This window comes from Ischnura elegans, chromosome 2 (genome assembly GCF_921293095.1).
Source record: "Ischnura elegans chromosome 2, ioIscEleg1.1, whole genome shotgun sequence".
NCBI lineage: Eukaryota > Metazoa > Arthropoda > Insecta > Odonata > Coenagrionidae > Ischnura > Ischnura elegans.
In genome coordinates this window covers 63,411,971-63,438,351 of record NC_060247.1, presented here as the reverse complement: position 1 = coordinate 63,438,351, position 26,381 = coordinate 63,411,971, and the positions used below count along the sequence as shown (strand labels likewise).

General features: G+C 36.0%; 1 protein-coding gene across 1 annotated transcript; it reads left to right on the top strand.

The window, feature by feature from the left end:
* The first annotated feature begins 947 nt into the window (after positions 1-947).
* Positions 948-24,641, top strand: LOC124153842 (fatty acyl-CoA reductase 1-like). The gene is made up of 8 exons (XM_046527220.1): positions 948-1,265; positions 7,773-8,042; positions 11,817-11,965; positions 12,976-13,085; positions 14,087-14,321; positions 17,182-17,424; positions 18,103-18,360; positions 23,951-24,641. Exons 1-8 carry the CDS (start codon positions 1,038-1,040, stop codon positions 24,096-24,098), a joined length of 1,641 nt encoding a protein of 546 aa, XP_046383176.1. The 5' UTR covers positions 948-1,037; the 3' UTR covers positions 24,099-24,641.
* Positions 24,642-26,381: the final 1,740 nt, after the last annotated feature.

Here is a 26,381-nt window from a genome sequence, read left to right as displayed (position 1 = left end):
TATTACTATTTCCTAGCCGAAATGTGTGAGCTTGCCGATCGTTCATTTGAGAGTGGATATGATAGAGATAGAAAAGTCTACGTTTAAGCTTCTCTTACGGCAATATTTTTTTTTCAATTACGAGGTGTAGTAAATTGATAGAAATTGAAGGACTTGAATTAGTTTTCTAGGTTATAAAACTATAATTGAGTCGGTTTCCAGTAAATGATATATTAATTGTTTGCTATTGACAAAGTTGTAGTTAATCACTCATGTTGGCTGGGCAAAACATTGTTTCACTCGATTCGCAGGGTTGAAAACTACACCTTAATCCCTCTCAACGATTTTTTAATTTGTGAAGCACGATCCAGTAAGTGAGATCTGCATGGGCGGAGTTTTGGGGGGGGGGGGGACTTGGCCCCCCAAACTAAATGGTAAGTGTCCGAAAAATGTACGAAAATTGTAATTCGGTCCTTTTACTAAAGATGTTGTTTTCAGAGGCTAATTCAAACAAGTTTTCAAAGAACTTTCAGGGTCTATGGAATACCCCCGTTTCACTGGAGGTCTTCAGTAGTACTTTAACCCCCGGCAGGATTGCTGGCCCCCTCAACATTAAAATCTAATTTCGCCCATGTGTAAATCGACTAGTATCTAGATCATAATCAAAGTTACTCTAACGGGACAGAATAACTTCCAGAAGAAGAACCTCATCACTTCTAAAAGTCGAAGTTTTGAATGATTTACATTTTCATAAACATGCCTCGTGGAAAACCAATTCGCAGCACACTCATCCATATTCGCGCCTCAATTTCTCATCAGCCCAGGGAGTTGACCCAGGTGTTCGGGCGTAAATAGAAAACAAAAAGTTTCGTAACCACGGGATACCAGGCCACTTGGTTAGGTGCACTTCCTTACGAAACGCGGGTAACCGGCAACTTAATGTTGTAAACGATCACAATTGGTGGCGATGGTATTGGTCGAGTCGGGCGACCGCAGGGACCGTCGTACGCTTACCAGTTCTTTTTCCGTTGTGCTCCGGGACAGTTCTCGACCAGACGATGGTGAGCAGCGAGCTTGATGGATCTCGTGTGGGCCATGGGCCTTTCGTACCCGGGTGGTACGTTGGACGTGGAGTGCTCATCACGGGAGGCACGGGCTTCCTCGGCAAGGCTCTCGTCGAGAAGTTGTTGCGCTCATGTCCCGGCGTGGGCGCCGTCTACCTCCTGCTACGATCCAAGAAGGGCTGCACCGCGGCCCAGAGATTGGAGACGCTCACTCGGAATGCGGTAAGAACCGTTTTCGAGGCCCAAAAATGCCTGCGGAAATTCAATAATAACTATGATTGATAGTATTAAATCGTTCAAGTCTTGACGAGGAGGAAATTTGATATATCTACGATAAAATATGAACAGAAAATGGTAATTTACACTCTGTAAAATATAACCACTCTATTGAATATGATTTCGACACTCTTTCTCTATTTCAACCCCGAAAATGACATTTTTAGTGGAATTATAATTATAGATAATCTACCAGATAACCATGGTCGGTAGTGGAATTATATATTAAAGTGTGGAAATATATAGATATGACTGATAGAACCGCATATATTCAGTATGCTAAAGGGTGGTTATTTTTGAAAGATAGAACTAAATAATGATTATAATTAAATTTAACTAGAGCCACTGAAATAGAGCCATTCCGCAATTATTTTTCAAAAGATTTTCATAAATTAAGTAGAATAGTGTCAAAATTGGCGTACGATAAAATTTAAATTCCTCTTAATCTAGTAGAACGCATATATCAACAGAATAGTTTGATTGAAATAAATTGTTTTGAAAAAAAAATTGGTTGCAACTTGGTAAATAAAATATTGAAATATTTAGAATACAATGATTAAAAGTCGGAGACAGAAGTGGTAGGATGCACAAAACACAAACAAAGAAGACTCGTGTTCATTAATTTTCGGGCTAACGACGGACCCGTCTTCGTTGCGAAGCAAAAGAGGAACTCAATGATTCCGAAATGTTAGCGAAAGTTCGCGAACACCAGCCTATCTTTGTTCATGCGTTGTGTATCTCGCCCCTTTAGTCATGGAGTAGCATTACAATTATAGGTATTCTACCGGATGAGAAGAGTTTTCAGTGGTATTTTTTGACCAGAACCTCCTTGTCTCCCTTCATAACTTAAACTTCCCAATTCAAATCACATTAAGGACTATTTGCTTTCATATTATCTATAACTCCTCTACTATAATTTCCCCTTGCCAGTTTACCTATCAATCTTCCCTCCAATTCATTATTATTTAATAATTTTTAAACCTCCTCCAATAAGAGCACAGTATGTTATTTAATGATAAAGACTCAGCAGACGCGGTGAATACAAGCTAATCTTGTAGGCAGGCATAAACTTTTATGACCTCGAGAGGTCGATTTGAGTGGAATGATATTTTTTCCTGGATATATTGCTTACAGAAGTTTATTTGGAGGCCTAAAATTCTTTAACGTTTGCATTTCCAATTGTGAGTGAATGAGGATGTTTAAAAACACCGAAAATAGATAAAAATTAATAGGTAAATTTCTTCTTTGTTCTTCTCTCCATGCATTTCGTGGAAAAAGAAAATGAGACTCAATGCCTAATTAGGTCTAACTCAATCTGCCAACGTGCTGTTTCGTGAAACTCGAGCGGCATTGTGCTATCTCAACATTTTTTAGAAAACGACTTTTTTGCTCACGCATTCATTTGCAGATTCCGTTGCGAGGTGTGAACTCTTTTCAGATTGGAGCGTTGGCAAGCAATCGATCTTCGAAACTCGGTGACGCAGATGAGATCGGGGTTGCACGTTGCTTTTCACCCTTAAGTACCCCTGGTGCTTCTATAGTGATGGAACGAAAGGCTTGGAATTGAATCAGATGTCAGCCGGAGATCTTCCTGATACATTTGGAGGCCGAAGGTGACTCACTCTCCGCGACTCGTTTTCCATCAACAAAGAAGCAAAGGGAGCTACTTTCAGGCTCTTTTTTTAAACGACTGTAAAAGGAAAGGTGTTTTGAACAGATAAGTTTACTCGCACATTCTTTACAGTAGAGAAACTAATTTTACAGTCTTTTTCACTACGTCAAATATAAGATAGATGGGAAACATTGAAGTATATTCTATTGATATTTTCTGATGACAGTTTAAGGAACCAAAAATGAATAGATAGGTTTCTGTTAATAGTATGCACTTTGATAGATGTAGCATAATTTGGGAATTTTATGTCTTAAAGTTGCGTCAGTTGAGAGAGCTGCTTCCAGGCTTTTTTTTTACGAATGTGGAAAGAAAGGTGCTTTACGTATTAGACAGCTGAATTTACACGCACATTCTTTACTGCAGAGAAACTAATTTTACAGTATTATTCACTATGTAAAAGATAATTGGGAGATATGAAGTATACTATTTACATTTCATGACTTCATTCTTCCAGAAACCAAAAACTGAATACACATGCTTCACTTAGTAGATTAAACGCATGAAATTTGATAAGAGAAGAATAATTAGAGAATTTTTGACTGCAAGTCGCGTCGCCGTCGTTAGCGGTTCTAAAAAAAATGGATTTTTTTTCTTATCCCTCGTTGCTTAACTGATTTTAAATTATATTACATTATCTTCAATTTTACTTCATATCTTATTTTTATGAAAATTTCCATAAATTTAACTGAATATCATGAAATTAGCATCGAACAAAATTTATTCCAAGAACTAAAACCAAGTCTTACTCATGAATAAACAGAATATATTGCTTTAATATTAATCGGTGACCTTTTAACGAACCTACTTCCACTTCATTGATCTTACATCTTTCAGTCCAAAATAGCTGGCAGAATTAATTTATCAAAAATGACTCAACATTTCAAACGAAACTTCACCTTTAAGTTTTCCAAGTTCATGGGCAAGGGTTCTCTCGGCTCAATGACACGAGACCTCATTTTAACAGGAAATGTAATGGATGATTTCTGAGATCGGTTCCGATAATTCCAATTTGGAATAAGATGAATATTTGAAAAAAAAAAAATGTGTTGACGCGAAATCGACTGCAGATTTGACCAGCCTGTCTGTGAGATTTGACAAAGAGGTAAGAGATAAGCAATGATTGAATCTATATCGGAGTCTCTCATCACCAATTATATCGAATTTTTTAATATTGATGACCACTATATCGATTTTATTCTGCGAAAATGCAAAATCTTAGTACTATCTCAGAATTTCAGGAGGTAAGTACTGTCATAAGCGTTCAAAAAATATGAGCTTTGTAAATATACAGCTATATTTAGCAAAAATGATCAAATACTTTGTACTAAAATAGTAAAAAGGATGGAGAGAGAAAAGTAAGAAGTAGCAAAAATAGTGGCAGATTAATTTTTACTCAGATTTGACCAAAATGAAAGACACTGAGTATTTAATAAAATGTATTTGTAGGGAACAATTCAAAGTAAACTATTGTTTCGTGGGTGGCGATTCAGGGACGTAGTTTCTGTATTTATGCCGGTATTTTTTTCATTAAGAGGTTGTATTCTCAAACCACTCGCCTAAAATGACTAAACAAGCTTAATAATAAAAAATGTTTAATTACCTCATTGTGATGGACAAATGTCGTACAAATAATTCAAACTAATTCTAAGAATGCATCGGTATGACAGTAATTACTCTTACGTTGAAAAATTACTCGAGGCTTCTCGATTGAAAGCCAAGCTGAACTCCCGAAACAGAGTCCGAGCTCCAACAGTATTCCCTTGAATAACTACTTGCTAAAAAGTGATACCTATAGGATAAAGCTTTTAACAGCCTCCTCAGTACCAGAAAAGCATTGAAGAAAATTTAACAAGAACCCAGAGGACTTAAATATCTCTTTTTATAAATCAATTTCCATTGGTAGGCAGTATTTCTCTACTAAATATGGATCACTAGCTTTTATGATATAATAACACAAATGCAAAACAAAAGAGAAACACGCTTGGTGTATTTAGGTTCACACTGTCGAACCTAACCTGATGAAATATTTAAGATATCTGATTAGCAAAAGAAGTACTACATATATGTTTAGAATGCTTAGAATATTTCTTCATAGTACACCACAGTTAACAGTACGAACGATGATAACATTTTGTTGGATAGGCAAGTTCCTTGGTGGCTTTAATTCAAAATAAAATTAATTTTATTGCAACCCCATTTCTCATTTATCCATGACGGAAAAATACACCCTTTTATTAGGAAGAAACCTGACAACTACTTAATTTTATGTTGAATTGTTGACAATAACCAGGATTATCTGTCTTCTTTCTGAGAAGGTGACAATTCTTGAATAATCATAATCTGAGACGAAATATTTGAAAGGAAAGTCATGTTGTTATTTTGGTTGCGGTGGAAGTGTTGAAAATTCACACAAACTTCCCTCTCACCACCGTCCAAATTAATAACATTCCATCCAAGCGCTTCCAATTTAATTGCGGACAAAAATGTATTGAAAAATTGCAGTGTAGGCCTGAATTGACGTGATTATAAGAAATTAGACTCCAAAAATATTTGTGGAGCCAAGGTATACCCATTGTGGAAAGTTTTCAAGTTTCAAACAGCAGCAGAAATTAGGTCAGGAAACGAAAAGAGTTTTTTTCGCGCGACTTCCGCTAATTACTTGGCCGTCAAATTTGTTCCGGGATATTTTTTTTATAATTTTCATTTTTCATCTTTATTCTTTTTTACTGCTCTTGGATCGAATTCACCTTCTGTTACTCCTCTCTACTGGATGGTCGATGGAAGTTTGGTGTAAGCTAAAATACGGCCATGCTCTAGTAATACACATTTTTATACCAATTTTGATTTGCCTCAAAAATATTACTATGTGAAGGAAAAAGTGATACGAACTGTGCTGCACTTTGATCCGATTTTTTAATCCCCTTATTCCACGGATTCTATAGATTTAAATAAAAATTACCAAATCTACCAAATTAATCTAAATGCACTAATTTTATGCATATTCTTTAATTTTAAATGGGAAATTAGGTTCAAGAATCACAATTAAAAATATTTTAGCGATTCAAGGAAAAAGAAGGAATGGCAAAGGAGAGATCTTTTTATAAAAATAAAAATTTGATTGAGGAAAAGTGCGAGCATTGGGGAAACATCATGCTCTCTACTGGCACGGCACTATTTATTTGTAAAACGTGGAAAATATCGGGACCGACGCGACGAACGTTGTTGTTGCAAAGCAAATCCTTAGGGCATCCAACTCCCGCATCCCGTCTGACACGAAGTGTGTACGATATCGATTCGGGCAAAAACATTCCATGAACGTGGCACTTCAGAGCACTTATTATAAAAGTTGACATCAAGATTTCCACGTGCCGAATGTTAGCCTACATACAATGCTCTCGGTGGAGTATTTCAACGTTCCGTTGCGAGAGATTACCGGTGACCTTCGTGTTTTCTGGCACTAATCCAAAAATAAAACTCTGTCATTCAGGTAGTCTGTTATCAAAAAGTTGCATTCGAATTTTTCTTGCCTAACGGCTGTTCCAAACCACAGGGGCCAAATTAATTTGCCCCTGGCTGATTTCAATAGGTTTAAAATGCATTACATTTTATGGCTCCAAACAGATTTAAAAATTTTCTTTTGCAGTTTAATAAATATTGAAATTATATAGTTTTCTCTAATATCTTCAATTCTCAAAAAAAGCCTATTTCTCTGCCAAATTACTGCCATATGGACTATAATATTTTTTTATTTAAATGGTAGCTGGATAATGCCTAAATATTTATCCTTTTGAAATTTTAATGAAATGTTAGTATCATAAAAATACTAACGCAAGGGAATTAATTTTTCACTCTTGGGGAGAAGTGATTTGCAATGTTCTATGTAATGTGTAAACAGTTTATCAATGAAAGCTATGAGACACGAGAGTATTAGCATTAATTATTCAAGTTTTCTGTTAAAATATTCTGTATTTTATGCGAGGATCTCCTTTGCCATTCTTGCCATGCACTTATCCCTTGATTCATCTTATTAATGCCAACAATATCACGTATCATAGTGTGGCCGATTAAATTTTTCATTTTCGTAAGGTTATCATAAGGCTTTACTTCTCTCCCATTGTTGCCAGCAGTTCGTTATTACTCACTCGGTCCATCGATTTGATTTCCACCATAACTCAATTATCAGAGTGAAGCTTTCATATTTTTGAACAGGTTACCCCATTTTAGGAATTACTCCGCGCTATAGATACAGGGAGAGTGGCACCTTAGAGTGTTTGGCTGATGCTTGGACCTGGGTTCAAATCTGGAGTGAGCCTCCCACCCCAAGCAAAAATCCCCCAAGTGCGAGGTGTCGTCCCGATACTATGAATGTGTGAAACTTCCTTGCCTTAGTATAGGATGGGATCTACCTTCACCTACCCAAACCAACCTTCGGGTTATTCCTTAGTTAAAAAGCTTAAGTGATAGGTACATACTTCAGTTAGTAATTTCAACTGAAAGCTGTTTTGAATTGGTGGTGGTAGAGCTCAACGAGAAAAAAACCATAGGCGTGCAAGTTTCACAGTAACTAATTGAATGTGTTTGGCAAAATCTGAGACGCCATCCGAATTTGAGCCTTAATTCGGAGACACGGATTACGGTCCTGATTCTGAAGATATCCGATTCTGAAGAATGGATTATGGAAGGCAATCGATAATTTTCTTTGGTCCGAATTAGTAAGTGGTCCCAGTCATGGTGGACATTGATATATTCGATTGATATATGTGGCGTTGATTTCTACGCAGGTCTTCGACCGGCTTCGTGAGGAGCGCGGCGATTCCTGGGTCCGGCAACTGCATGCGGTGGACGGCGACGTGTCCCAGCTGGGTCTGGGCATCTGCGAGGAGGACGTCGTCTTGTTGCGGGAGGGAAGGGATGCACTGCCCGCCGTCTCCGTCGTCTTCCACTGTGCCGCGTCTGTGCGCTTCGATCTGCCGCTGCAAAAGGCCCTCCTCCTCAACACTAGGGGTACCCGCGAAGTGCTGCGGCTGGGAAAAACCCTGCCGGACCTCAAGGTGAGACATTCTCAAACAAAATTTGTGTACATAGGATACGTAAGCAACAAATTATCGTTGAGTAAGTGTCTTGGAGAATAGTTCTTGAAGAATTTAAATGCAAAATATTTTTTCCAACGTTTCGGTGTCTTTATTAAATTATTCGGTAATTTTGACATTCTAATGTCTCCTTCTTTAATTAATTTACATATACATTATTTTTCTTTTTAATATAATTTATGTAGAAAGCATTGTTATAACCTTTTATGGGTAAAAAATTATGGGCTCATATTTTTCACACCCCTGATGAAGGTGAAATTCTCCAAGACCTATATTCACAGACACTGCATCAACATTGAACATAGGAGTCAAGGTGAAGGAAAAAACATTGAATTATTTGTAGAGAGCAAGCTAAGGTAAGGTCTTACCGTTTCCCTTGAGAATGTGACCATCATCGGTCGCAAAACTTTGGGGCCACCCAAACAATGATGCGGCGAAAAATACCCAAAAAGTCTTAATCACCATGGAAAAGAAAGTATTTATAAATATATACGAATATTGCTACTCACCTTCCTCAGTGAGCATTGAATTTAATCAAAATTTAATTTTCAATCGAAATGTACGGCATGAAAACAAGCATAATTGTCGTGGACAGCCAATCAGACCCATCACGGGATTTATTTTTCCATTTCGATGTTGGTGACTTGCACAAAAGTCGAATATCTCTCTCTTTTTTAATTCAGTGACACCTAAATATAGTCGATTTTGAAAATTTAGATAGTTATGCAATTCTCATCGGGGGTTCATTGCTTTGTGTTTCACTTCTAACAGGTAACGAAACAGTTATATCACATCGAATAAAATATTTTGTTTTTCATATTTAATTCATATGAATACCTGCTTTCGATGTAATAATTGCGAGGCATAATATTGCTGTTTGCGTAGTGAATAAAATAAGATTAATCAGAACTTTCAGAGAAGCTTCGACAGTTTCCAGGGATATTCACATCTTAGGCATTAATGAAAATTTTTGGAAAGCGCCCTCATCTGAGTCCATCCCCTGCCTCTTCTTCTGTAAATCTCATTTCATTTCTTACTTGGGGTTATTGGGGATATTTTTTGCGTCCAAATTTTTACCCATCATAACTCTGTCTCATAGAAATTTTAGATAATGTGACCCAAAACTAAAAAAAAGACCTGCACAGTGTACACTGTATACACTAGCAATGCACCATCGCAAGCATGTAAAAACAAATGCAATGCATTTCGAAAATGCGTTTGAACAATGAGCACGATAAATCGAAAGGAAATATTATCTCAGGTACTAACACAAATCAAATGCATGTTTAGTGATTTGCAACCATTTTACGGGATTTTTTACTCATTGGTAATTGACTTTGAATATGATTTGCCACTTCATGAAATATGTCAACACCAAGGATTCGAAAATAGTTTGCCGAAGAGATAGTTTCCAAGCAGTTAAGATAATTCGTGGTTACCAAGGATACAGGTGACGTGATAATCCATGCCTCGCCATATGGTTGCATTTCTCTTGGTTGCTATGATATCATCTGGAGTTGCCATATTTTTACCCTTACGATATTTCTCAGTTAGTTCAGTTACTCAAAGAGTGATTTTATATACTCGGATTAATCACCACCCTTCAATCCAGAATCATAGCACCTGCTCTATGCTAGTGCAAGTATCACGATTATGTTGCTTGAATCTCTGAAGCAGAATACCTTTTTGTTCAAAGAATACTACACAAATGAGATGAATTTGGTTGTACCGATTAGAAATGCTCTTCCATCAAGAATTCTGTTGAAATTCTGAAAGGCTTTTTATTTTTTATGTACCAAACCAAAGCAGAGATTTAGGCATAAATTTAAAATTACTCTTCGCCAAGTTTATATGATCCAAAGGATTCATTATTGAAGGAAGCAAGCACCTTGGCCAAGAAAATACATTTCTTCGGATTCTATCTCTGACTTTAGCAAATAAATTCATACACGTAAGTCCGCTGAATTTCATATTGATTTAAGCCTTTACATAGTTATTTTTTTGTTACAACTACAATACTCCTTGTGTCATATAAAACCAGCATATTGGATGTTGTTGGTTGATTAACTGTCTTAACTTCCGGCGAAGTTAAACTTTAACCCTAAAACCTGCAAGTTGCCATATAGGTTTATTTTGATATTTTAACATACCAAGTATCAAGATGATATTCAAAACCCGAAAAAATCCATTAATATAAAACTCGTTTTAATGAAAGGCCCGGAATTACACGATTACTTCATTGGGGAAAATGTGACCGTACGGATCTAAAATTGGATCAAGTTCGTGCTTTTTAACCGCCATAGTGTACGCTCACTATTTTATGCTGTTCAAGTGGAAAATGTTAGCATTAAAATGAACAACGCTTCACATAGAACTGTTTCAAGACTGGATGTGACAGCAGATTCAGTTGAGTCGACTCCTGGGGCTTACACCAGCATCAGAGATTTATGGGGAATATAATGATCAGACCGGGAAAAATGGCCCTTTTCCGTGCCGTGTGTTGCATTTAGCGCAAAAAATGACTGCAAATAGCAAACCGCAGTGCACATGTGCAAATAATTTCAAAACTATGATAATTCCATCAATGTGATCAACTACATTATCTACGAGTTGAACATATTATTTTTATTGAGCTCCAAGCGTTTGACTGGTCCTCAAATAAATTCACTACGGAAAGTTATGGTTTGATGTTAGAGCTGCCAGTATGCCTATATGGAAATTGAATGTTTTTTTGGCAGCAAATCCTTCTCCGATAAAATGATTTTTTTACAGCGGATTTTTTCCTTTCTTCGTAGATATATTTTTAATTGATTTAAAGTCATGGTGGATGAATTCAGGCTGGGATTTCAAGATCTCGATTAAGATGTGGACCAGTTTTGCGTTTTACTAACTGCAATAGATACTGAACGGGATGGGAGTATGTCGGAAGCATTGAGATTAAGGCTGAATAACGTGAAAAATCGCTACACTGTGGAATACTCAAAAGAAAAATGAATAATTATACTAAAGAAAGGCAAGCGTTTTAATGATATTTCAAATGTAAGGAGATAACTGGTTGACTCGAGGTTTTCATTACATGTATGAAAATAAGACAAGAATATATTTGTATGTGCATGCGAAGAATATTGCAAGCTTAATTATACTGATGCCAAATTAGTCATAGAGAGGTTTGGGGTGATAAGTCTAACAATAAGTAATGTTAGCTGGACGAAAAATTGAGACGGTAAAATGAATGGAATAATATTAATAAAAAATACAATAATGAGATTAGGGAAATCGTAGCGTAGATTTAAAAATGGATATCTGATTGCTCACAAAAATGTTGAAATCAGATGAGTCATGCACCAAAAAGGTGCTTCTAACAAGAGATCACAAATATCCTCACAGGAGTATTTTGAGTCGCATAAAATACCACAATCCAAGGCGCGAAAAAACGTAGCGAAAAAGTATTAAGAAATCCACAAAATTATGTATTGTAAACGTAAGAAGCTAACATGAAAATAACAACTCTGCAGCGTTTCACAGATATTTTTATATGGCTCAGTTGAAACGCCACAAATTTATATGTTCATTTTTTTAAAAGGAAAAACTCCTTCACTAAGTACACCTCTGACTTACAGTAACCACCTCTAACTTATAGTAACTAATTAAAAATGAAATGGAAGTATGAATGCAGAAGTTTGTTGAATGGTCGTTTTTGAAGAGTAATGAATGTTTAACATCCTCTCCATCCAGGCATTGGTACATGTGTCTACGACCTTTGTGCAACTTGACCTTGACGTCACACGGGAGGTCGTGTATCCATCCGCTGTGGACCCGCAGAAGATGATCGAGTACGCCGAGAGAGAGGACGGGGCAGCAGTACTCGAAGAAATGGCTCCTGAGTACAATTAATTTTTTCTTATTTTTCCTCGACAAGTGAACGTGAAAGTAAAAAAAAGAGACGTCTGCATACATCCCTTCACATTATCAGCGAGTATTGAAGTGTTATGAAAAAAATTCTGCATTGTTGCATCGTCTTTCCACGTTGCATTTATGTATACAACTGGTCCGTCCCTTACCTTTCCGGCTATTCAATCCTTCAACAACGTGGAAAATACTTCCTTCCGATAGAGAATTTTCTGCATGATGAATATGTACTTTTTAGAACGTTAATGTAATGAAATCAATGGGGAATAATCAATTTCCATTTACTCGGTGCTACAAATTTGTCGCGCCATACATAGAAACCTTGGTTGAAATAATCCATATTTTTGGAATATTTCCTTTAACATTAATAATTAGCAAGTTAACCGACATTTCAATAAGGTCAATTATTGTGTATGAACAATAATGCGTCTTACGTTCAGAAAACGCCACCTTTCAACTTAGTGAGAGGCATAGTGAACTTAGGTAAAATGAAAATGATTTGTGATACCATAATTTACTTGTTGAGCTGAGGTCTAAGTATTTATGAAATCTAATCTAAAGTACTTATGGCCGAGGAATTTATTTTAATCCTTGGATGCAAAATATGGAATTTTAAGGATGAAAATGTTATTGATGCACGTAATGAATGAACACATAATGAATGCCACATTTAATTGAAAATTGATTGATTCAATCAATATAACAGTTTTGCTGTCAAATTGGAGAATTCACCGAGTAAAAGTATGTTACATCGTGTCTTTCCTCTGCGTGATAAGAATGAGATTGTTTTTATCGCTGAAAAAAGTTACTACATTTTACTATTTGCTGAAATAAATATTTAGTTTTAGTTATCGAAGAAGAATCTATGAGCTAGAAAAAAAGGTCGGTAATTTGAAATTCCATCGAGGAAATTACCTACAAAGAAATTTCTCTCCACAAGAAAAAGACAACTATTTTGTTTATAACAAAAAACTACTTATTTCAGGCTGATGAAGGAATTTGAAAATACGTACATCTTCACAAAGTTTCTGGCAGAGCAAATCATCAACCAAGCAAGAACATCAGTGCCAGTGTCTATATACAGACCTTCCGTTGGTGAGTATTTATTTGGATCCAATAGTTCATTTTATTTTAAAATAATATAGGGCAAATAATATAAGGGCAAATTGAAATGATTTATGAGTGAAAAAATGGAGGGAAATAAGTATATTTGAGTTACAATTTTTCCGGGAAGGATAGTGGAATTCCATTCAGTTACCTCGTAGATTGGTTCCTGTCCATTGACCGGGGAATTATTGAAAGTATGCAAGGTTTTATGGACTGAGAAATTTGTTCAATGAATTTATAAAAGTAACAGTAGGTAAATTTCAAAAAGAAAATCAGAAAACTGAAATTTTCTCCCTAAACACTCAACCTTTTATTATTGGAACTTGTCTAATTCAATATTAATGAATTCAAACGAAGTGACAGTTTTTCATGTGTAAAGGTCACCAGTCTTAATTTTACTTGTTGTTTTCTGAATAATGAATTAGATAAATTAAGAAATATAATTTAAGGTATAATTATTAAGTTATTCCTCCCACAGCTTGATAAATGTTTATGACAGAATACAATTTAATGTTATTTCAGCATTATTTTAAATTATGCTTACTAAGTTAGGACATCGTTTCATGTAAATTGTTGCAAAATTAGTAAATGTTTGAGGTCTCAGTTTTTTATTATTTGTTTTGGCAAAAACCTTATTATTCAAGATCGTTTATGCGTGGTTGTAAACTTGGACAACCAGTTGGTACAGTGCACAAATTCTCCTATGAAGTTTTCCTTTGAGAAAAAAATAATTAACGAAACACTATTGATTAGACCACGTAAGCCAATTATGCCGTGATTCCATCACTATGATTTTCTATTGATATGAATTAGATATCCATAAATATTGAAAATTATAATTTTGAAATAATAAAAGATTTCTATTACGGAAAAAATAGGCAAAAATGAGCCTTTTATGTTGCTGCTACCTACCAAAGTTTCGCTCGTAATGTAGCTTTCTTGTAATAGTGTAATAGTACATTATAAAGTTTATGATCTTTTGTGAATAGTGTGTCCTGCAATTGAAGAACCATTCCCTGGATGGGTACAGAGCCCTAACGGACCGATGAACCTAATAGTTGGAGCTGGCGCGGGCGTTTTACGCACATTCTATGGGAATGGTGATTTGCCGACCGATCTGTTGCCAGTGGATGTAGGTGCTGATTCTATGATAGTCATCGCATGGCAAACGGGAGAGAGTCTTGTAAACATGCCATGGAATACCAAAGATGCCATTTCTATCAGGTGAGAATTTTCTCTCGAAAATAATTAAAAAAATTAAGACCCTATTGCCATTTTAAATTTTGTTTCCAATAAATTTCTAAGCTCATTGGAGTTCGGAATATATGTGAAAGTTAACGGGGTTAAAATATAGAGTTTACAAAATGCTAGTAACATTTCATTGCTTTGTATACTAAAAATATGGTCATTCACAAAAAAATTAGCATATCAAAGTGCGATTGAATTTTAAAATAATTGATTAAGAAGTAAATTCGGGATTAAGAAAAAAGAGGCTCACTGACGAATGAAACCATTGCAAAAAATTTTTGACAATAATATACAAGGATGTCTTTTTTATCACACTGTTTGTGCCATACTACGACCTTTGAAAATCAGTAAATCGCTGGAGATTAGTGTAAGATAGAAAAGGTAAAGAAACAGAATATGTGCCGAAAGATTTTATTTTGATCCTTTGCAATTCATCTTTCTCCTCAATATGTTTTATTTGCAACTGGAAAAGAAAACGATAAAAACTTAATTTTTTGCACGTAACGATAAAGTATTATTAACATAATTTTGGGGTTCGAATGTCCGTTCTTTAAATTTAAATTTTAATAATAAATAAACATTTTACCACAGAGGACCAACGTAATAGAAGTAAAAAAATTCAATGGAAAAAAAGTTGCATTATTTTATTTTCTTGAGGCCCATAAAATATTCATAAAAGCCGAGGATTCTGCTGAAAGCTTGAAAATTTCCTCAGGTGGGAACACTTTTCTTGTTCTCATCGGAAAAGACCCTCGAGTTAATTTCTCGCTTGATGTTTGAAGGTTTCATGTCAAATATAGATGATTGATTTTGGCTTCAGACAATTATTGGAATTGGCCTCCCAACACAACAACCATTAATCATGGATAGACCTCTCATCTTCTTGGCGCTTATTAACAAGCTGGTTTTTCACTTGGAAACGTTAATGGCAATGTCAAAAAAAAAAAGATTTCCAGTTCATTAAATGCTGAAATAGCTTTTTATATTTTTACTCTGGCATATGCAACGAAATGGCTCTCTTCAAATGCCGTGATTCACATATTTTTTTAGTTAAGAACAAGTTATTCCTGCTTGTCATGGAAAGCGTACGAAAAAATTAATAAATTAATGAGTTTTTAAGCAAATAAAAATGAGTATGATTGGAGAAAGAGTTCTCGGGTTTCCAGCCGGGTCCAAGGGTTTTTCAGCACCGACGTTTAGAGGCGAAGTCTGCCATCGTCTTCAGACTTCGCCCTCGAAACATCGGTGCTGAAAAACCCCTTGACCCAGCTGGAAACCCGAGAACTCTTCCTCCAGTCTATTCGCCGGAAAAACCTTAGGTCCTTCATGAATATGGTTCATCGTTTTACTCAAAAAGCAAGTCACTTTTGGAGCAAAGTTAGAAAATATATTGATTTCAAGCTATCTTAACTCGTAATTAAGGATTCATGTCTTGTCTGAACCATTATTCTCTTTGCTTCCCGAAACTCAGTCTGTTAAGCAAGTATCCAAATTAGCGATTTCTTTCCTAAAGTTAATGCCATTGCCGTCATTATTCTGGAAAACATCGTTATTCTCTGTTCAGGCGCTTTCTTCTGGAGGCGAGTATATAGCAAAGGCCATAGGGTATCATATCAAAGTATATAGGAACGATGTCAACCATATCAAGAAGATTGTTGAATACAGAAACAGAGATGGACTAACAGAGCAAGGTCTGGCGGGTTTTCTCCGCGTCGATAATGAAAATTATGTTATCGAACGGAGAAACCTCGAGAGAACGTTCTCATCATCATCTCAGCGTACCATAAAACATCTCTGATTGAAATCGTCTTACTGTGTGCAAATATCACTACAGTAGGTAAGTATACATTGGCCTCAAAGACGCGTGATTATGCCACGCGTGCCACGCTAATCGAAACGATGGAACGAGATAGTGGTGTCAGATGTGTAAAGTTTATGATTGAATGGAACCATATACGAATATTTGATGAATTTAAATCATATTGTAAAGTAAACTTTCACTGTGGTACTCCGTTATGGCTGTGATTTCTGATTCTTTTAGTTTCCCAAATGTGCTAACTTGTTTATAAGGCAGTACTCGAGATGTGGGATAATATATTTTATTCTACCCTTAGAGGGATACATGGTCTAGATATTATCATATATATATTTACACCTTAGCAGGTAAAAGAATCATAATTATAATCAAAATCGACCACCACGCAAAATGAAACGGATAACAGTGATGCAAAGCAATTCGATGAAAATCGAGGGCTACATGTATTTTGCATTCTAATGATGAATATGATATGTCGGCAATAGTGTATTGTAAAAGCCATGAATCCAGAAGCTTAGCGACCCCTCCCAGGAAAAGTTACCATATTTAAAAATCGAAAATTTCAGTATGATACAAAAATGTCATCAGACAATAGGCTGAATTTAAGTTACGAGGTGGTTAAATTTAAAGAATTTTTCGGGGTAGAAACACCCCGGTCGGAGAAAAGAAATCACGAAAAGAGCACCACCTGGAGGGTCAGCGGTCCTCAGGAGGTCCAATCCTTCCCCTAATCAAATTCCCTGTCTATGCCCATGCATGTCAGGAGATGAAACAGTAGGTTGAAGCTGAAGGCTGTTGTAGAAAAGATAAAAAATGCGTAAAATGTGATAATAAATGGAAACATTTGTGAATATTTGTAGCATTTCCAATGATTTTGTAAACTGAATTTCCACTGTGCTGTTCCGCTATGCCCGTGCTTTCTAATGCCTTTCATTAACGAATTGCACTAACTTTTCTAAAAGGGAGTATCCAAGGTAATCATGAGAATGTGGGCTAATATATTACTTTTCATGCTTAAAGGGAAAAGCGTCCCACACCTGTATACCATGGTGCCACAGGATCGGAGACGCCGATATCATGGAATAAGGTGCTGGAGTACGCGCGGGAGACTGGTGAAAAATATCCGATGCCTGAGATTGTATGGTATCCAGGTGGAGGGATTTGTAACAACAGGCTGTTGTACTACATACAGTTCTTCCTGTTCCAACTCCTTCCCGCCATAGTGGTGGACACAGCGTTGCTATTCACCGGGAGAAAAACTCGGTGAGCATAAGCATATCGATATATATATTTAGCGGATGCTAAGATGTCTCGTGTTCTGCTTCTCAGCTTCATGATATACGTTTCGGTATGATTTAAAAATAGAAAATTATCCAAAATTATTAAAACTAGATGTATTTAAGACAAAAATTGTTATTAAAAATCACTCTCAAAGTACTTATTTTAACAAGTATTTATCTGCCGATCTCGACATGGATTTGTATTTAGACATTCATAAAATAAAAATACTTCGATTGAAATATGATTTTGTTAATCAAGAAGAGCCTTGTTTTTTGAATTTATGTCGCCTAAATTGTGCAGCACTCACAACAACTAATTCAACAATCAAGTTTTATTTCTGGCTCAAAGAGTGTTATCCAAACTACTGTCATCGATTAAATTTGTGTAGTGAAGGAAAATCATCTTAATCCCATTTGACTAAATGTAATTAATCTCTACCCGCTCCTCTATGTATAAACTTAGGACGTAATACATTTATAATTATGGGATATTAATTGACGTACCTGATAAATCTCTTAGAAATGGCAAATTTCAAAACGATTGGATATTTTAGACGAATAATCTGTAAATAAATTAGAACGGTCAAGCTGGGGGCATGCGATCTCTTAGGGTAAAAACTCGATACTGAATTTTCCCTGACACATTTTTTCTTTTCCTTAGACTCGTGAGACTTCAGATAAACATCTTCAAACTGGGTCGGATGATGGAGCGATTCACTTGGAAGGAATGGAAGTTCGACAACAGCAAGATGACTGCCCTCCGTGAATCCCTATCGCCTGAGGACGCGGTCGTATTCCGCCTCGGGACCATAGGGGTCGACTACGTGAAGTACGCGGAGAATTGGGGCCTGGGCGTCAGGCGATACATGCTAATGGTGGGAGACGAGACCCTGGCGGAGGACCGGCGTAGACTCAGGAGGCAAGTGATATCCCGTGAGAGTACTAATATCTTACGGAAGGTATTCTATAACTTTTAAAACTAGGCATTTAAGTTCTCGAATATTCTTCTTTCTTGTATCCATTTTTTTATCTACTTCTGGATTTATCTCTTTCCCTATCTCGGGGAAAATTTCTAAATCAACCCAGAATTGTGCTAATAAAAAGAATGTGTGCTAATTTATTTATTTTTGTTAGTTTAAGTAGTAATTTCAGATTATATTAAAATTGCAGTTAATTAAAAAAATTGACTTATAAATAATTTTTTTTTGTATTCTGGTCCTCAGCTTTTATGGAAAAATTATAATTGGGATTTTATTTCACATTGATGTCGTTAACTATAACTAAACAACAGTTTTATACTTATTATTGACCTTTTTAGCACCTAAAATATGGTCAAACGCTAATATTATGAGCATAACTATGTCTTAATCTATGTCAATGGCCTTACTTTTGATACCATCAGCTTTCAATCATTCCATAATTACTGTAAGCCTCTGGATGACGTTCATCTATTAAATGCAAAATGAACAGCGCAAATGAAAGGAAAAATTAATTGCGAATTTATTCTTCTTTTTCTGTTATATTTTTATGATTTTATCATGAAGTATTAATACTGTTTCGCAGTAATAACTCATAGTCGTAATTTGTTCACCCAAAATTGATGGATGGTATGGATTCGACTTGCTCAATAAAGAGAGCGATGCAAAAGGTTATTGTAACAATACAATGAAAGAGGTAGCGTTAAAAAATTAAGCAACTAAAAAGCAACAGCTAAATAAGTCGATTAATATGATTCAGTCAATCTAAGTCAGAGTGTTTGCACTGAAAGAAAATATTTGTATCCCCTGGAAATGGAACCTAATATTAAGAAATGCCGTAAAAGCGGAAGAAAGGACGTTATTAAAGTATATCCCGGCCAAGCGCTTTTCCACTCATTGATTACCGAAATTTGTGGCGCTATCTTTCCTCCATTGGAAAGCACAGGTATAATTGTCTAATAATCGGAAAATTACAAAGATCTCAGAATTTTTAACAATTGCCATATTATATGATTTGCTCTAGTCTATTGAAGCAGTAAAGAAGCCACGGCAAGCATAGCTAAATTGAATTACATCATGGTGAAGGTAGGAATATATTTATGTATACTCAGGTGAATGGGCACATCAAAATAACTATTTTATCTCGTTTCTACTACGGAGAAATAATTTATTTCCAGAAATTTCCCTGGAGGTTATGGGTATCCTCCACGGTAACGGCTGGTGTCCTAACACCTGCTGCATGTGCTTATTAAGTTATGATTTCTGGGGAGCATGCAAATCTATATTACAAGAGGACCATGATCTAATTGCACTGGAGTATATTTAAGACATATTTGCTATTTTACGATCCAAAAATTGATGGGTCGCTTGTAAAATTAGTTAATAAATTTCATGCAATAGTCCTTACTACTCCCCACTCAAGCATTCTCAAACCTATTTTAATTGATAATGCTTTAAAAAAAATCCATTTTCTCACCTTTTCTTCCACTTTATTTGAATAAAAAACGAGCAAAGGAAATTATTTTAGATATAAATGAATGCGACTTACAAATGGCTTGTGCTTTTAATTCCTCAGGATCATGGATTCAGCACTTTGCTTGAATTCTGTTCTTAATGCGGTGGCCTCAATTTTCTAGCCCTAGTTTTCGAGTTACTTCCTCCTAATGTTCAATGCATGCAACAGAAAACAATTTACTCAGCATTAACGCGCCATTTATTTGATTCAAACTCTTTGCTGAAGCAAATGCGAGACTCCTGGCTTTCCTTACTTAACGTGATTAATGCGCGGCGCGGAAGCACCAGGCCTTGTTTTCCGAGGTACATCAGCGAGGCTATTGCTCTTCGCTAGCCTGGATTTCCATTAACGAGGTCGACCGGCTGATCCATTCCCATTTGAAACGACCCCTCGTTCTATTTGCTACGGGCGAGGGAGGGACGCTATAGGTTTGGGGGAGAGTGATAGTATTCGATCACACGACTGCAAACGAGGGAATGAATGCTTTTTTTTATAGAGCTTTCCAAATGGGCAAGGGAAAATAAAGAATTTTCATCCAACCTCGTCTGCAACAGCCGCGTATTGAAAAAATATTATCCTCCTACTCCTCAGCTCTCATGTATCTATGGGGAGTGGTGTGCATTGCCCGTTATCGGTGTTTACTAAGCTTCCCTCGCTTTTTTTCCGCCGTGCCTGGGTGGCATAAGTCTATGCCGGTGTTTTTGTGTGCGCCCGATAAAGAGAGAACATACTCTGTTCTTTCGGGTTTTGAGAGTCTTATCGGGTTTAATACCCAATCTATCAGCTACCATATCTGTTGACGCAGTTTCGCCCTTATATTCCGCCTGGTTGGTCAAGAAATGATTAGCACCTCGAATTTGGCTGACGGTGGGATTTTTCCGATCCTTAATCCTTGGAATGTCGGTTATAAGCGTGAGTTTAATGAGCTAATGCGACTCTATTACTTAACGCTGTACATGCCAGAAAGAGTAACCAGTAAAAATGTTGAATAACTAAAAATTTTGGAAGACAATTTATTGGTTATTCATCTACCAAGACGAGTGCTATAATTAGAAAATGAACAGTGTTCTATCCACATACTTATTATATATTATAACGTATCTGAGGAAGGTGATCTCATTTTCACGATAAAAAGGACCTGAAGCGCAGATTTTTTAGCATCACATCCCAATGTGTATACCATTACGCGACAAAGACCTTGTTCCGGCTATTATTTGACGTGGATTCAGGATTTGAAATGACTGCTGAGTATCTTTTTAGGAAAAAAAGTCAATGATATTTTTTTAAAATCATTACAGTCAGCAGTAGATTTATTTTATGGCTCGTGGTTATAATCTACGGATTATAATTACATCTGCCCTTCTTTAGGGCATTAAAATAGATATTGCACGAACTTGATGAAATGTTAACTATAATGCATTTACTGTCGAAATGTTATCCTTGGTTAGGATTCTTTTTACTCAACATGATAGATCTATATCAATGTACCAAACTGGTTAAAATGCAATACAGTTCTGACATTGAAGTTTTTATTTAAAAAAGTTAGCACATTCAGCATTGAAATAATTCTAATAAATTATAAATTACTACATTCGAGTGGATAGCATTAACCATTTTCTGAAGCAAACGTACTTGGTACTTTCAATCCATATATTTCCTCACTCCGAGCTATCACGTCATTCCAACAAATGCATCGTATCCCCCTCCAGTTCATCTGATTTTTGGCGAATCACTTTTAATTTATTCTTATTTTTACCAATTTCAAAATCGATAGTGTTGTCAAAAGTTTTGGAGACACGAATTTTCACTCTTCACCATTTATTGGTGCGAAGAATCAAGAGCATGAATCAAGTTTTCTTTCATTAAAGGTGTGTATACGTAATGTTCTCAACTATACATATTATACATGGCAACTCTATCTATGTTGAGTAAGATTAATCCATAGCTTTCTCTCCTTTGGCACGTTTGAGTTTGGACCCGTTGAGTTGAGACCCTTGCTCACCCGAGACTTGAGAGTGGCTAAGTGACGGATAGAGAGGCCACCGGTTGCGAGATCTTCCCCGTGAATCTCAGCCCACGCCCACGGCATCTGTTTACCGATGCGGAAATGTCAGGGGTACTCGAACGGATGGCCGCCACCCGGCTCCGAAACGTCCCACTCCCCCCTGCAGAATCTCCCATACATAGGCCGAAGGCATTGATGAGCGAAGACGAACTTCGTGCGTCCCCTCAAAAAGGCAATGACTATCGCACGGAGAAACGCGAAACTATCTAATCTAACCGGAGATAAGATTAAAGGGCGTTTGGTCGGGTGCATTATGTGGCGATAGCAGATTAAAACATTATACATAACCAGACGAGGGATAACATTGACCACTTTGTGTAAGAATTGTCTATTTTTGCGATATTTATTATCGTTACAATCAGCACAAATAAAATTTTTGAATCTCTATCCTTTGAATCTCAGAGCTGGAAACAAATGGACTCTTTAAATCTTGTCTATACAAGTGAAAAAGTATAAAAATGACTTAGATATGTGAATACCTACATGATTTTGGATATCATCAGCTAGTAGCGGATCATGTCAAACAGGAAGACCCAAACTCTATACTACTCTTCATGAGACAAAATTCTCAAGGTAAGGTCTAAATGCACGGAAAATGAAATTTGGTTATTTAAAAGTATCTTATACAGTACTATTCTATCCATCTGTTCATCGAAACTCGAAGAAAAATTTTTCCAATTGTATTGTTAAAATGAAACCATTGGATAAAACGTAAAAATGGGGTTTGAGAGTATATAGTGCCACTTGTTTATCTAACCATTCATATTACCCGAAAATATATTTGTTTTATCATCGTATCACCCAACTTTTATTGGGGTAAGTTTTGATCCATAATATCTGGATAAACTATTTAATAAGAAGTTTAAATGAACGAGCGTGCTGAGCCCGCTACCAGCGGGCTTACCCCGCTCTTTTCAATGCAAGTCCACAGAGGGATAGGCGCGTTTCTAATTTTAAAATGTAGATAAAAAGGCAGGATCTTATGTACAAATTTAATTGGAATGTTCATGTACAAATTGAGGTCAGAGGACCTCTTTAAACACAACATTGGAAGTAATTACACTATCCTCTGTTAAACGCACATGATGACTTATGTATCAACAGGACACTTGAATGTGGAATCAACCGCATTTTGATAAAAGTTATTTAAAGAATGCGAGGTATTGTTGCAAATGAACAAATGTATCAATTTGTGCCCCGTTAACGTCAGGAATATTTACCGGTTTTTGTTTTTTTTGTTTTTATTTTAATTATTTAAAAAACAACTGTAGGAAACAATAGCAATATTTAGGAAATAAGGTATGCCGTCGCATGTTCTCTGATAAATTCTGTGCATTTTTGGTACCTCATTTGTTGAGGTTGGTTGCGAATAAGTTGAGAAAAAGGTATCTATACAGTAGAAATAATATAGAAGATAGAGAATTCTGTTCATTACAATCACCTGAGTTTCGTGATATAAAATAATGGAAAATAAACGGCCGATATCCATCACATTAATTCCATTAGTCACTCTAATGCTGCATGAGCAATAGATGAATGGAACGGCTTTGATGGTTATACATTATTTTGGTTTATTACGATCATTTGTACCATTTTCCTTTAACTTTTCCTTGTGTTTTGTGTGTTAAGTCAATTTAAGCGTGATATTACGGGTACATGAAAATTTTACGGTGGAATTTGATTTTATGACTGAAGTTACATGAAATTATTCTAAAACGTATTCTCTACAAATAGTAATTCCGACCCTTATAATTCCGTGGCCGAATTTTATTTTTATACTTCAAAGCATTAAGGAAAATGTGAATTGCAGGCAACTGAACTGGCTCAAAAATCCTGATGATAACTCTTTCGGACGAAAATTTTGAAGAGGAACTATTTTTAATCAGCGCACGACAACCTTGTGCCATTCTTAAAACGTCTCTATTTTTTTCTCTCGGTTGATACCAAACAGGTTTTATTGGGCGGACAAGGTGCTGAAGGGCGTGTTTTGGCTTGTCGTCGCCTGGAACGCATCCTGGCTGATCGGATGGTTGGGCGCAACCGGCGGAGTCCGGGAACACTTGCCCTGTGCCTGTCCCCGTCATGGAATACACACGTAGCCAAAGCCTTGGCGTTGCAGACCGTGAATGTGGACTAAGATACTGTAGGGAACAGAATCAGTGTTTGTGGGATGCACGTGAAACCTACGTCTATATTTCATTCTCGGTCGATTTATCCGGTTTGAATTATGGACAGTAAACACCGTTAGTTCAATCTTGAACTGATGGCATTCCTTGAATGGAACGCAGGACTTATGAGCAGAGTGAAGAAGAAAGAATGAATTCCATTCTAAGACTGATGAAATTAATGTGATAATAGAAAAAATGAAATTAGTGAATAACCGGCACAACAAAGTGTTATATTTAAATACTTACTAACTAGTAGGTGAAATTCAATTTCATTATAAGAGGTGATGTTTATTTAAAGCGATGGTTGGCAATAGTTATATTACTTTGTTTGGTTATTGCAAAATTATCATTACTGACCCATGTTGTTAAAAAAGTGCACAAGTGTTTGAATTATTGAAAATTATCTAATTCCTGTATCCATATTTTTTGCTGCTGAAGTAGCTGTAAGCAATAAAAATATTTTGAAATCTGTTATTAGCTCCTTGCTGTTTTCCAAAGATACTAATGCGATAATGTCGTACTCTGGAGCTCATTTGGTCTGTCACAATGGTACAATATGCGTAAAATCTTTCGCTGAAGAAATTTAACAAGTGTATCGTTTCTTTACAGCTCAAGTAAGATCTACTACAACAAAATTGCAGCGCCAGATCATGAGTAAAAATATGTTTTTTTAGACTTTAAGTACACTTAAAAAAAACTATATTTCATTTAGCTTACGTCCATCCAACACCTGCCGATGCATAAGATGTACTACATATAACCTATAAATGTTTCATTTTTACAAAGCCCCACAAGTAACAAGTGATTTTGTAAACAGTCACGCGCACAAGTGAAAACATGCACCAATATGGAAAATATTCATGAAAACCCGAGATTTAAACTCAAAACTACTGATTGACGATCAGTTATCCTACCTGATTCACCAACTCAAAATCAATTCTTAATTTCTTTGTTTTGGTAGGCCAACTCAAAACATAGATAGAAGCTGTAAACATGTTTCATTGCATAGTTAAGAAGGAAGCCACATACTGTTATTAGCAACATGATTACCAAAATCCCCATGGCTGAAATTGAAAATAATAATTAATAATGAATTAAAAAAAGCTTGTAATATGTCAAAGCTCCAGAATGGGCTGCTTGTATATCCTTCGATGTTTGCTTCTTGGGGTCTTAGTTTCTCTGATGACCTTGAGAACACAGCGATTTAACTCTTACACAATTTGACGCCAAAGTTGTTTTCTTACCTTGGAATTTTCCCATCTGGTAAATGTCACTATTCAGGGCTTAGGCGTAATCTCGGGATTTCAAATCAAATATTTCAAGACAGCAACTCACTACAATGAAACCTATCATTCATCATTCTTTCGTTCCTATTTTTCATAGCACCCATCAATTTGATGAAACATGAAGACTATAATTCAGAGAAATAATATGCAACATAACTTTCAATATGGATGTGATGATTGAAGTAGCAGTATCAAGTTACACATTACACAACAGGTTAGCTCCTTCAATGGCTTAGCGCTCTGTTCAATTAGCATTATTCAGGATTGGGATTGCTGCTCATCGGCAGGTCATATTTCTATGTTTTTTTCCCCTAACATTCTATCCCCATATCACAGTTGAAGTTGCAAATGTATCCATGTTTTCTAATGATTTATTTCCTCTTCCGTGTGATTTTCAAGTTAATACCTGGTTATTTTAACTTGCCTTTTTTTTGGAATTTGAATGAATTTTAATTCATTCAAATTCCATGTGCCTTGAGCGGTGTTATGCCATCACTAAAATAGTATTGAAAAAAATTATCTTGATAAATCCCGATATACTATATAATCGTTTCATCCCTAAATAAAATATGACAAAAAACGCTAGGCCATTCATTATTCATGTAGGATCAATAACGGCTGTATTTCTAAAAAAGTTAGCAAATTCACAGCCGAAAAATAATATACGAATTAATTTTTTCTGGATAATTCATCCATTACAACATTAAACCTTCTCTACTCATCCTAATAATGGCATTTTTAGAACTCGCAATGCACTATTACAATTTTGATCGAAATGACAAGATGAGAAAATTGCTACATTCATCAAGAAAGCATTTGCTGTTCAAATTGGGTTGTACATAATACTTACTTGAGGAGCTTTCTCAGTAATTGAGTCGAAAAATCTACAGGTAGAACAGGAAGATGATGATTTTTTGATGAAAAATGA

Excerpts from the sequence above, each read along its gene's own strand:
- LOC124153842 (XM_046527220.1), top strand. The coding sequence starts at position 1,038 with ATGGTGAGCAGCGAGCTTGATGGATCTCGTGTGGGCCATGGGCCTTTC. Across the intron at positions 13,086-14,086 it reads TATATACAGACCTTCCGTTG|TGTGTCCTGCAATTGAAGAA; the intron begins GTGAGTATTTAT and ends TTTTGTGAATAG. Across the intron at positions 17,425-18,102 it reads TTCACCGGGAGAAAAACTCG|ACTCGTGAGACTTCAGATAA; the intron begins GTGAGCATAAGC and ends TCTTTTCCTTAG.